Source organism: Knufia obscura (genome assembly GCF_036327395.1).
Source record: "Knufia obscura strain CCFEE 5817 isolate CBS 148926 chromosome Unknown scaffold_1, whole genome shotgun sequence".
NCBI classification, from domain to species: Eukaryota; Fungi; Ascomycota; class Eurotiomycetes; order Chaetothyriales; family Trichomeriaceae; genus Knufia; species Knufia obscura.
In genome coordinates, this window is record NW_027042687.1 from 4,630,992 (window position 1) to 4,641,828 (window position 10,837).

Consider the following 10,837-nt stretch of genomic DNA (forward strand, 5'->3'; position numbering starts at 1 on the left):
GTATGGGGATCATGGAATCATGGCGTACCGATGAAAGGTGAGGTGGCGTGGCTTGTTGGATAGCCTTTCGACACCGTTGTCATTCAACACGAATATTCTCAAGCTGAAACGAGGCTCTCTCTATGGACTCGAGCACTTGTTTATTCTTCGTCAGGAAGTCGCCGGCCAACATTGCTTCGGATATCACTCTGCTTCTGCCCTCGATCCGTCTCAAGACCAGGAAGTCTTGAGCCCCATACAGAGCCCAAACACTATCGCCAGCCACAGCGGAGGCGCCAACACGCATGGTTAGACCCTGCAACATTCCATAAAAGATGTTCTGGTCTGGGTCAGGCTGCTTCTCTACCAGAACGTCAATCATGAGTCCCCGCGCTTGAAGAATTACGTTTTTCATTCCAGTCTTCTCATCATCGAGAAACTGGTACTGAGCTGGCGCGTTTCTGATGTCGGTAAAGATATCTAGTCTATCAAACCGCGCAATACTAAAATACCTACCCTTCGATGTGGTACGATGATCTTCGAGCACAGCCCAGGTTGGAACCCAGCTGGGCAGGAAATCATCATGCGTTGACCGTCGTTGTGCTTCTCTTGTCTGCGAGAGGATATCGAGGCGTTGGTCCTGCTCGATGATCTTCCTTGCAACCTCAGTATAGACTACGTTCAGGCGCTGTCGGTAGTTTGGTGTAATAATGTTGGAATCCGCTAGAAGACCAAGATATGCATAGACCTTGTCCCGAGGCTCCGAAGTCTTTCGATTGCGCGAACGCTTCATGACTGTTGATAGTGGCAATCTCGAACCGAGGGTCTTCTTGTCTTTAAAAACGGATATGAAGCCTAGGTAGTGTCCAGCAAAAGCAGTCAGGATGTCGCTATATGTTTCAGGTAGATTGAGCGTGTCGTCCCAAACGCCTCGATGGTAACCTGTGTACATGTCATAAAGTATGTAGCAAAAGTCACAACTGCTCGTGCAATATGGGTACAGACCCTTAGACACTATGTGACTTCTGATGCCTGTTTCTTCCTCGTTGAGACGCTCTTCAACATCGTAGCGCCATTGGGAGAACGTATCCCAGGACTTGTAATAAAGTTCGAGCAGCTCAAAGACGTCTACCCACGGAACCAAGAAGGGCTTCATCATGAACATGGCTGACTCGGATACCACGAATTCCTGGAAAACCCAGGCTCTCGTCCACCATTCGCTCCTACCTAAAGAATAGATCTCATTCACGGCCATTACAATATCCTTGACCGACTGAGATGAAGGCTTCTCTGGCTGAATTGAACCACTTGGCGCAGTTGTCTTTCGTACAAATGCGGACGTGGCATGCAGTTTTGAGCGCTGTTGAAGCAGCCATTGCTTGCAATCAGACCAGTGTTGAAATTCGTATTCAACATCAATGGACGCAGGCAGCCATATCAGAGTGTGTTCCGCGTTGCTGTACACATCTCGCATCTTGCTGACCTGCTGCGACCGCTCGTTATCATCGTTCTGGTTGATACAGACTTGGTCCGTCCACAAGAATAGTTCACTCCCCGGAAAAGCTCTATGCCAACACGTCCGAGCATCAGCAATTGCTGCAGCCAGATTTGCGAATGCATTGAATAGTTTGCCACTGACACTGATTTGCGAGGTACGAGTAGGAGGACCACAGACGTAAGACAAGGCGGAGAACGCTGGCGGGTTGTGTAGCGATATATTCGACACCAGCTCGTGCTTGTCTAGGCCGTGTGCATCGATCCGCAGCAAGCGAATTTCAAGTAGTTCTACGTTGAGTCGTGGGTAGACGAAAGTGCTATAGAATGCACTGTTGTCGACTTTTGAGAAGGTAGTCTCCTCTGGCTCTTCCATTATTCGTGCATCTGCCCGGACACATCGATCTGACTGATATGCAAAGCCTAGATTGGCTTGCGAGCCGGCGTACTAACACGGAGCTGTTCAATTCATATTGTGCATGTGAGGGTATGCAAGGAGTCAGCACAAACACCAGATCTCGATGGAGATGATAGAAAATATTATTGCTGCAAGGCTTGTCTGATCGGATCGCGCTTAGTCTTGGCTTCAGCATCGCCAGTCCCTGACAATCCGTAGAATCGATATTCCGATCGGCCCACGGCTACATGGTAGCGGGACGATGGCATAATGCCTGAAATGCATGGGCTTGCACATTTGTAGCAAGAACGAAGCGTAGAAGGAATACCTATACGACACGATAGTTTCTGCGACACTGAATTCATTCACCTGTCTAGAAATCCCTTCAAGCTCTCAGGACATCACAGCACCGCCTAACATAGTCGTATGTAGCTCAACGTGACCCTTCAGCTCACCCAAGATCCTAGCACCCCACATATCCATCATCAAAGCGATATAGACAAGAATAGGCATATCCCCGATAGCCTTCAGTAGTAAGGAGTGACTGTCCGACCAACCAAACAAAACGAAACTCGTAACATCATAAACACCAAACAGGAACATCATTCGACCATGTGACCTTCCAGAAACTCACATCCACGGATTCAGACCCATCGAGTCCTCGTAGACGCCACCAGTCTGACCCGTAATCTCAGCGAGGTAATCGCTCACCGTGAACTTTCGCAGACCCTTCGCTTGCATCTCTTGCTCCTCCTCGTCGAGTAGCATGCTCATACCAGCCCCACCGAACGTCTCAGCGACCTCATCAACTTTTGCGAGTTCGCGGCCGAAGGGGTGGTTGGCCGATGAGTCGTGTCGACTGTGTGAGAAGATAGCAACTGTGTCTCTTGTTGTGACGGCCTCTTTCGCGATGTCTGTTGGGGGAGGCGACATGCTTCGGTTGAACGAACGCTGGCGCGAGAGTTCAACGTGGGCTTTCTTGCTGTGGCTGGGTGCACGTTGGGGGATTGCGGGGACGGGGTCTGCGGTGGTGGGTGCTGGCTTGCTGGAGAAAAAGTCCATTGTTTCGTGGCTGAGGCCTAGGTCGGAGAGGGGTGTGCTTGGAGTGATTGGGCTGAGATCGGATGTGGAGGAGTTGTCCGCGGTGAGGAAGCTTCTGTCGATGCTGGAGAAGTCGTTGTCGCTGTGGATTGAATCAGAGGAGGACGAGCTGCTGTCGGAGCCGCCTGAGGATTTTCGAATGTCGGGTGCGTTGAGGGCGTGGACATTTGTGGTGGAGAGGAATTCGGTAGGTAGGGAGATTTTGGCCCTATTGATGGTGCCTGGGGTGTATTTGACGGTGCGAGATCGTGGGAGGATGGTGTTCTCCTCGCCTTTGGTGTGCGCTCGGGCACGTCTGGTAAGGTTGCGTACGAGAGACATGGTACTGAATGGATGATAGCAGGATGGTATTGATAGTAGAATGGCAAAGCTGGTCGATGGATATCGATATAGGTAGAAATGCGATGGTGCGAGTGACCGTTTGCTTGTGGGTTTCGCCCTTTGTTTCGTGTAGCGTAGCAGTGATTTGTCGCACAAGACACTGAATTTGTGGTATGGTTTGTTTGTTCTGTCGAAGAGTGGTCACGAATTGAACAGCCCGCTTGTTCGAAGGAAGGTGTGGCTCTGCTGGTGTCGGGACTCAGTCCGATGTAGCAGATGGTGCAAAGTTTGGTTGAAGCAGGGTTCTCTGGTTGTTCAAGGCGGAAGGTAAAGGAATGGCTTCCGTGAGCAACGAGTCAATCGTCGGCGTCCGAAAGAATGGTATGAATGAAAGTCACAGAGGTGCAAAAGAGCGAACCGAGGAGTCAAGTTGACCAGAAAGTAAGTACGAGGACCGAGGAGGACGCTGAATGAATGTGGTCTGGACCAGTGAAAATGTTGCTAGGGAACGTTGGGCGAATAAGTGGAGGGAAGAGAAGAAAATGGCCTGCAGCTTGCAGTCTGTGGGGACGACAAAGTGAAGGTGTTGGTCGAGCCGAAAGTCTCCATTCGAATGGAAGCAGCGACACGGAGTGATTTCTCACTCGTCCCTGCTTCGTCACCCGCAGTGCAGCAATCCACACGATCAGAAGCGGCTTCCTAGGGTGTACTTTGATCACTTCTAGGCCTATCAAGCACCTCCATCTCTTTGCAAGCTTTCGACTAGCTCTATCCTTGCCGACAGCTAAGGATGATCGGGCTTGGTCTCGATGCGGTCTGCCACACAAAACACGCTATTGAGCGCCAGCCAATCATGTAGACTCAAACCCCTGTCAATTCTGGCGATGAACGCAAAATGAAACGTGAAAGACACCCCCTAAGTCTATCTCTTCGTGCTTGGCCCCATGACTGTGTCGGCTCTGGCTGTGTGCCTGTTGTCTGGCCCCGACGACCAGTGTATTTGACGGGTCGACGGCGAGATTACAGGACTTTCGTTTCGAAGGTTGGACAGCATATCCCATGAATAGACCTGCACATCGTTGAATGTCACCTCGGGGCGCGCCTTGCTTGAGGTGTTCAGTTCCGCTGAACGTTGCATGACGAAGGCCCGCAGCTTTCTGAAATTGACGCCAGTTTGTACCACTATCAAGGGGTCTTGCATGGCACTGGTAGATTTGAGGAAGTATACATAGCAGCTACAATAACCATACTATAAGTCTAGGTTACCAGATGCAAGATCAGTTGTGCTACGTAGCGGACGCCCTTGCCTCCTTTACGTGATCTACCTTAGTAACACAACTAGCATTTCGTCACACCAGACCTGCCCGATGTTGTGCTCACGACGTTTAGTTTGAAGATAGCAGGAGCTATCAAGCAAGGCTTGAACAGTTCGCGAGTTTAACACGAGGCGTTCCTGCCGGAACTCTGCCAATCATGTGCGCAGGTCTGGCAGGACAGCTGACCCGATTTGTGTAATAAGGATGTTGGGGCTTTGCATTCACAGCATTTGCAACAATGAAAGTGGACACGATGCTCCAAAAAGGTAACATTGTGCCTCGATATCAAGGGAGTGATATCTTCTTCACAGTAATTTTGAGAGGTACGTCGAGTCTCAACCTCATCAAGCTCCCGGTCATGTCTCTTCAATGCCAACCACTTGTCTGTCTGAGTTCAAGGCAAGCTTGTGCACTTGGAGAGACTTCTTCACTGGACTCTTCGCAGCAAAAATGTCGTCGAGTTCTTCCAATGTTCGCTGCTTGGTCTCCGGCATCATGAAATACCACACTGTGAACTGGATAGCATCCCACACGACGAATACGATGTAAGTTTTCCTGGAAACACGTTAGTAAAACTCTATCTCTTCGTCTTTTCCAGAGTTTGCATACCATCCTATAGCCTCGAGTGAGATCGGCCCTACAACTTGTCAGCAAGCTGGTGAAGAGAAGGTGAGAAACGACTTACAGGCAAACTGGTTGAGCAATCCACCGACAGCGACCGACAATGACGAAAACGCCATTCCTTTGGCCCTCATCTCGAATGACAACACCTCGACTGGGTACAGAGCTTGAAGAGGCGTAATACCGAAGCTGTAGAAAGCTCCGAACAAGAAGATCATGGCCACAGTCGCTCGAGCTGCGCTCGCATTCTCTTCACCACTCTGGTTGAAAATGGCGCTGGAAATGGTCATACCAATCCATATAATTGTGACGGAGCCCATCGAACCCAACATAAGAGGTCGACGACCTATCTTATCGACGAATGCGGCGCCGACCAATGCGAAAACGAATTGGAAGCATGCATATCCGAGGTTGATATTGGCTTTGGCGACGTCCTCTGTGTATCCAGCGGTGCCCAGAACAGCAGGGAGGAAATAGGTCAAGACTCCGTTGCCAGCCCATTGAGCAAAGATCGCGAAAACGCAGTTGCAAGCCAGTCGGTATCGCGAAGAAGGTTTGTTGAAGAGCGCGCGGTAGTCCCACCACCGCTTATCGCTACCCTCAAGGTTGAGGTAGTCTTCGTACTCGCCAAGTTGCAGCTTCACCCACGGGTTCTCGCTGTTGCCCTCACCGTGCCACTTTGTAAGCACTTCCATTGACTTGTCCTTCTTTCCGTTGACATACAGCCATCTTGGCGATTCTGGGATCAGGAAAGCAAAGATGCAGACAAAGCCTGCAAAGACTAGTTGCAACCAGACTGGGACTTGCCACGATAACGTTCCGGATAGTTCCAAGGCGCCACGAACGGCGCCAGCGGCCAGAATAGAGCCGACGAACCAGGTGCAGTTGGCGTAAGCGGTGGCAATACCTATCGAGGTCAGTCATTGAATTCGGAAAGAGCATGAAGATGTACTAACCACGATGGGCGGGGTGGGCGACTTCCACAACGTAGATAGGTCCCGCCGCTGAAGCAATTGCGACACCGAATCCGAGAAGGAATCGTCCTGCCCTGAACTGAGGAGCAGAGTGGTTATCCATAGTGAGACCGCTGACAAGTGTTCCAAGGACCACAAAGAAGGATCCGATGATCATTCCCGGTCGACGTCCCCAAGTGTCGATAGCTGGCCCGACGAATGGAAGCGCACAAACGCTGCCGATCTGGTACATGGCCGACATTAGAGCCGCCCAAGGCCCACTGTCCTTACCATTGAAATCATCCTATGAATGTGCGTTAGTAGACCTGTAACGGCAAACCCGATTTCAGGAAAGGGTGCTAGCTACTCAGCGCCCAGATGCTCGAGCTTAAACGCGTTGTGCAATATGTCCCGGCCATCAGTGGTATGGATGCGGCTCAATGCTTGGTCAAACAGTGACGGGTTCTCTAAAGGAAAGCGAGGTGCGCAGAATGAACTCACCAGGAATTTACTGTTGGCAGTGAGACCTCCGAACAGTGATCCGTCGAATCCGTTCATCGTCTGGCAGAGGAAACCGACAAGAATGCATGCAAACAGGAGAATTGATCGTGGAGATAGTAGAGCTGGTGGTTGCTGGATCATGGCTTCGTGAAAGGCCTCTGATCCCTTCACGACTTTGACCTCTGCGACGTCGACATTCTTTGCACAGTCAGACGTGTATTCAATTGTCTCCTGGAAGACGACATACCTTGAGACTCTCCTTGCGATCCTCAATGGCCTCCGAATAAGCGACCTTCTCAGCCATGTTTGCTGGTGTATGCTGATGTCTTCTTGGGCTGAAGGTTCCCTGGGTATAGAGAATGAACTGCCTCAGTCAGTGGCAGGCTTTGGGGCATCATATATGTTTGGCCTTCAATGCGACTGGCAACGTGAGACTCCGCGATCCCCATGCCTAACCGGCCATTGACATGGGAGCATCACACTGTCTCGCGTGCAGCATCGGGGTATGGAGACCACACGCGAGCACTAGATCGACCTGGCCTAATTCGTGACCAGGATAGGCAGCTTCGTGATTGGAGAGATTTAGTTGCTTACATGTCCTCTAACCTCTTCTGGATCGGTCAGCTTGTGCACCGCAATTTCAAGTGCTTCTTGAGGCACCATCTCACGTCGCGACCTCGGCAGGCCGCCAGGGTGCTTCGCGGACCATGTCCATATCTCCGCAAGCGAAAGCCACTTTGGATACCAATAACACGAGAGGTTCAAAGCAAGTTGGCTGCTCGAGGAACCCTCTCGGAACGCATCAAAGCTCACCACAAGCCACAACGGCACCAATCACACGTGCAAGATGCCAATTGTTTAAGTCAGAAATAGCAAGTCGTGGCCACTCGGCTAACAGCTAGTCATGAGACCATGACCGGGTCGCGCCATGCTTCATGCTGCAACCACTCACGCTCCGCGCCCAAAAAGGCAAAGCCTGCTCACTGCTTAGCGCTATCTTCCACCCCCCTGTTCTGTTCTGGTTCCGTGCATAGACGATCGATAATCACCTCCATGAAAAATGCGACACATCAAAAGTCAGCTTCCGGAGAGAATTAGATGCAGCAAGCTTGGGATTCTGCTTCGGCGTTTCCATGCTTCCGCAATATGGAAGCCCCACAACTTGAGCTCGGTAACCACTCATCTACCAGTGCGTTGGAGGAGGTCTCCGGTCCGGCACTCCCCTGACCTCAACAAAGCTCCTTCCCCAGATTCTAGGTCAGGCATTCCGCCCCCGGTTCTCGCGTATCAGAAGTCGAATCGACGACAAGCTTTCTGTGACAAGGAGCGCAGACACGTGCGGCTATCTCTATGCCGTGCGAAACGAGATGCACTAGGCATTTCGAGTTAACACCTAATGCTGTCGACCGCAGCTATCGGGATGAAGCTGCGAACACCAATCATCGCACGTGCTTCGCGGAAGGTCTCACAATGTGCTACAGCAAGTCACCAGTTGTTCGACCCTGAGCTATGGGTTAAGCGCAAATTGAAACCGCTTCTCGAGGTTTCGTCGAAGCCTGATCGGCACTCTCGCCATCAGTGCCCCAGTCCAGCATCTTGCATCTCTCTCACATACTTCAGGAACCTCTCTGCACTAGCACGTCTCCATTGTTTGCCCCATTTCACAAATACCAAGAACGTCAACACCTGTGCGAGACCAGCAAAAGCCGCTGTGATGAACGCATTCTGATACCCCATATTTGTCACCCACGGTGTCACGCCATATCCAATAGCAAAGGACATTGTGTTCCGAACCAATATCACCGTGATTGTTGCCTCACCTGCTAGGTCTCGGTAAGTATCGATACAGTATGCAAGGCTGATCTGTAGCCCAATTGTGTTCGTCATAGCAATCACACACATGGCGACGATGAGCCCAAACCAATGGACATGCTGAGCAGCTCCGACGCCCCATAAGATCAATCCAAAAGGTATCAAGACCACCGATGCACAGAAGAGCCACAGGCGGTGTTCTGGTTCCATGACCCCACCTTTTGCTCTGGCCATGCGGACCATGAACCAGTCACCGAACGTCCCCGTGTATCCAGCTCCGAGGAACACGCCGATCAGTGGACTGAGGTAGGATAGTCCAACCATTGATGCAGCGAAGTTGTAAGGCTCGCCCGACAGGATTAGCGATGCGGTAGCGTTGAGGACGTTGAACCAGACCAGATTGCTACCGTAGCAGAAGCCGCTATAGGCAATGATCGGGAAGGTAAGGAAGATCAGTGGTCGAGCTACCATGCGAGGTAAGCGATTCGGTTTGCTGAAAGCACCTGGCTCGAACAGTCTTATCTTCTGCAGGTACGTCTTGGTCGGCCTTGCCATCTGCCCGGTCTCCTCTTCTGTGCTTACTGGGGAAGGTGCTACCTTCAGATTATTTTTCTCCTCGGATCCGGCGGCGTCCAGAACGGGCTCAACAGGTGTCTGCGTTCCGCTTGCGGTTTTCGATTCTTGTCCTGTGATTGTTGACCGAGCATAGTTCGTCTCTTCCATAAACAAGAAAAGATATACAAAGCCGATCACGCAGAAAATAGCACACCAGTACAGTACCCACTTCCAACCTTGACCATCAGCGATGAAGCCTGCAATGATCGGTGCGAAGAAGTTCGAGCCGGCGAGAAACAGACCGTACAGTGCCAGATATTGACCTCTTTCGTGGGTGAAGTAGATGTCGGTCACTGACACTTCACAGAGCGACTCAATCGGAGCACCGACGAAGCCTTGAACGACCTTGTTCGCAATCCACTGTCCGTTAGTATTTGTGTGAGCTGCCCACATCATGATACCGGCCGTTGCCAAGATCGAAATGAGATACACCGGACGCTTGCCATACTGTAGAGCAAGAGGCTGCCAAAATAGACATCCCTACGGGTCGTCAGCAGACAGGACATTACTGATTTCTGGGCTTACCCAGCCAAAGAGAAGGAACATATATCCTGTCCCAGCATTCAAGTCACCCAAAGTCAACCCTGTGTCTTCCGAAATCGGGATGAGCACCGAGTAAATCGCGGCAGATGCGATGCCCACCATCAGAGTGTAAACGCACATGCAGCTGGTTGACAGCAGCTTGCGCCTTGGTGTCCAATTGAGAGGATCATCGGGGTCACTGCTGGGGGCAGGCACAAGCACGATATCACGATGCGCACCGGAATGCTTTGCGTGCATTGTCCCTAGACACCTCGTCAGTTCTGGAGCACACCACTCACTGTGAATGCCTCACCTTCCAGGTCCACCAAGTGGACGGTGCCCGGCACGAACTCTCGTTCGACTGTCATGATTGCTGACTGTACCAAGGAATTCTGCGACTAGAAGTTCATACTATACCTGATGGAAGCCTTATCAACCACCTGGGTCGTCTCCTAGCTACGTGAGACAGAACACCTTAAGCGACACGACAACAGCGAACATATAGTTGCAGACGCGCACGCTGTACCACATGTCTCGTCGATCATTGCTGCTTATCAAAGCTACGATAGCTTATCAATGCTTGGTACTGGGGTGTGGCACCTGTCGCCTGGAGATGTGCGACTGAAAGGTCAGTTTCTGCACGCCCTTGTTGCAGAAACCTCACAATGCTGCATAAATTGTTGACTGGTTATCGCGAATGTCAAATCCAGGATGTAACGTTGAGCTCTGGGAGCGAATAGACGTATTCGGGGACAAATGACCGCGAGTCAGAGGGACGCGTTCAGGCCTGTAATAAATTACAGCAAGTGGCAAATCTCCTTGGCACCAGGGACTTGTTTGTCTTTTACTGAAAGAGGAAGTGATCGATGGGAAATCCTGAAAATCAGATCCTGTCTTCAGGATCTGAATTTAGGTTTTTAGGTGAATGACAGGTCTGACGGATAATAAATTTCACAGCTGTATGGCAGTACAGATTTTCCTGATGATGTCAGCAAAACTTTCTGCCCCTAGCAACCACCTTTCCTCTTCAGGCTTCTGGTTGCCCCGGTACGTTCAGGACTTTGCAAAAGCTGACTCGCACTTTTAGCGTTCCGGATACCTCTAATGTCCACGAACAGGATGTCTATCCACATGGTGTTCCCGCGCCCGTCGGTTTCGTATTCGGCTGAATCGTTCATCGAGTCTGGCTTTTCTCTCGATACGAT

The 10,837-nt window shown here is 51.1% G+C and overlaps 4 protein-coding genes across 4 annotated transcripts; all 4 read right to left on the minus strand.

The window, feature by feature from the left end:
• Positions 1 to 79: 79 nt before the first annotated feature.
• Positions 80 to 1,849, minus strand: PMZ80_001743 (uncharacterized protein; the record flags this gene model as incomplete). Its single annotated transcript, XM_064870183.1, has 1 exon — positions 80 to 1,849. The coding sequence occupies one exon, from the start codon at positions 1,847 to 1,849 to the stop codon at positions 80 to 82; it is 1,770 nt and encodes a 589-aa protein (XP_064735680.1).
• Positions 1,850 to 2,500: 651 nt separating this feature from the next.
• PMZ80_001744 (uncharacterized protein) lies at positions 2,501 to 3,292 on the minus strand (the record flags this gene model as incomplete). The annotated part of the gene is made up of 1 exon (XM_064870184.1): positions 2,501 to 3,292. The coding sequence occupies one exon, from the start codon at positions 3,290 to 3,292 to the stop codon at positions 2,501 to 2,503; it is 792 nt and encodes a 263-aa protein (XP_064735681.1).
• A 1,963-nt stretch (positions 3,293 to 5,255) lies between these two features.
• Positions 5,256 to 5,958, minus strand: PMZ80_001745 (uncharacterized protein; the record flags this gene model as incomplete). The annotated part of the gene is given in 2 exon segments (XM_064870185.1): positions 5,256 to 5,933; positions 5,953 to 5,958. 2 exon segments carry the CDS (start codon positions 5,956 to 5,958, stop codon positions 5,256 to 5,258), a joined length of 684 nt encoding a protein of 227 aa, XP_064735682.1.
• Positions 5,959 to 8,258: 2,300 nt separating this feature from the next.
• Positions 8,259 to 10,000, minus strand: PMZ80_001746 (uncharacterized protein; the record flags this gene model as incomplete). Its single annotated transcript, XM_064870186.1, has 2 exons — positions 8,259 to 9,590; positions 9,932 to 10,000. The coding sequence occupies 2 exons, from the start codon at positions 9,998 to 10,000 to the stop codon at positions 8,259 to 8,261; spliced, it is 1,401 nt and encodes a 466-aa protein (XP_064735683.1).
• Between the last annotated feature and the right edge of the window lie 837 nt (positions 10,001 to 10,837).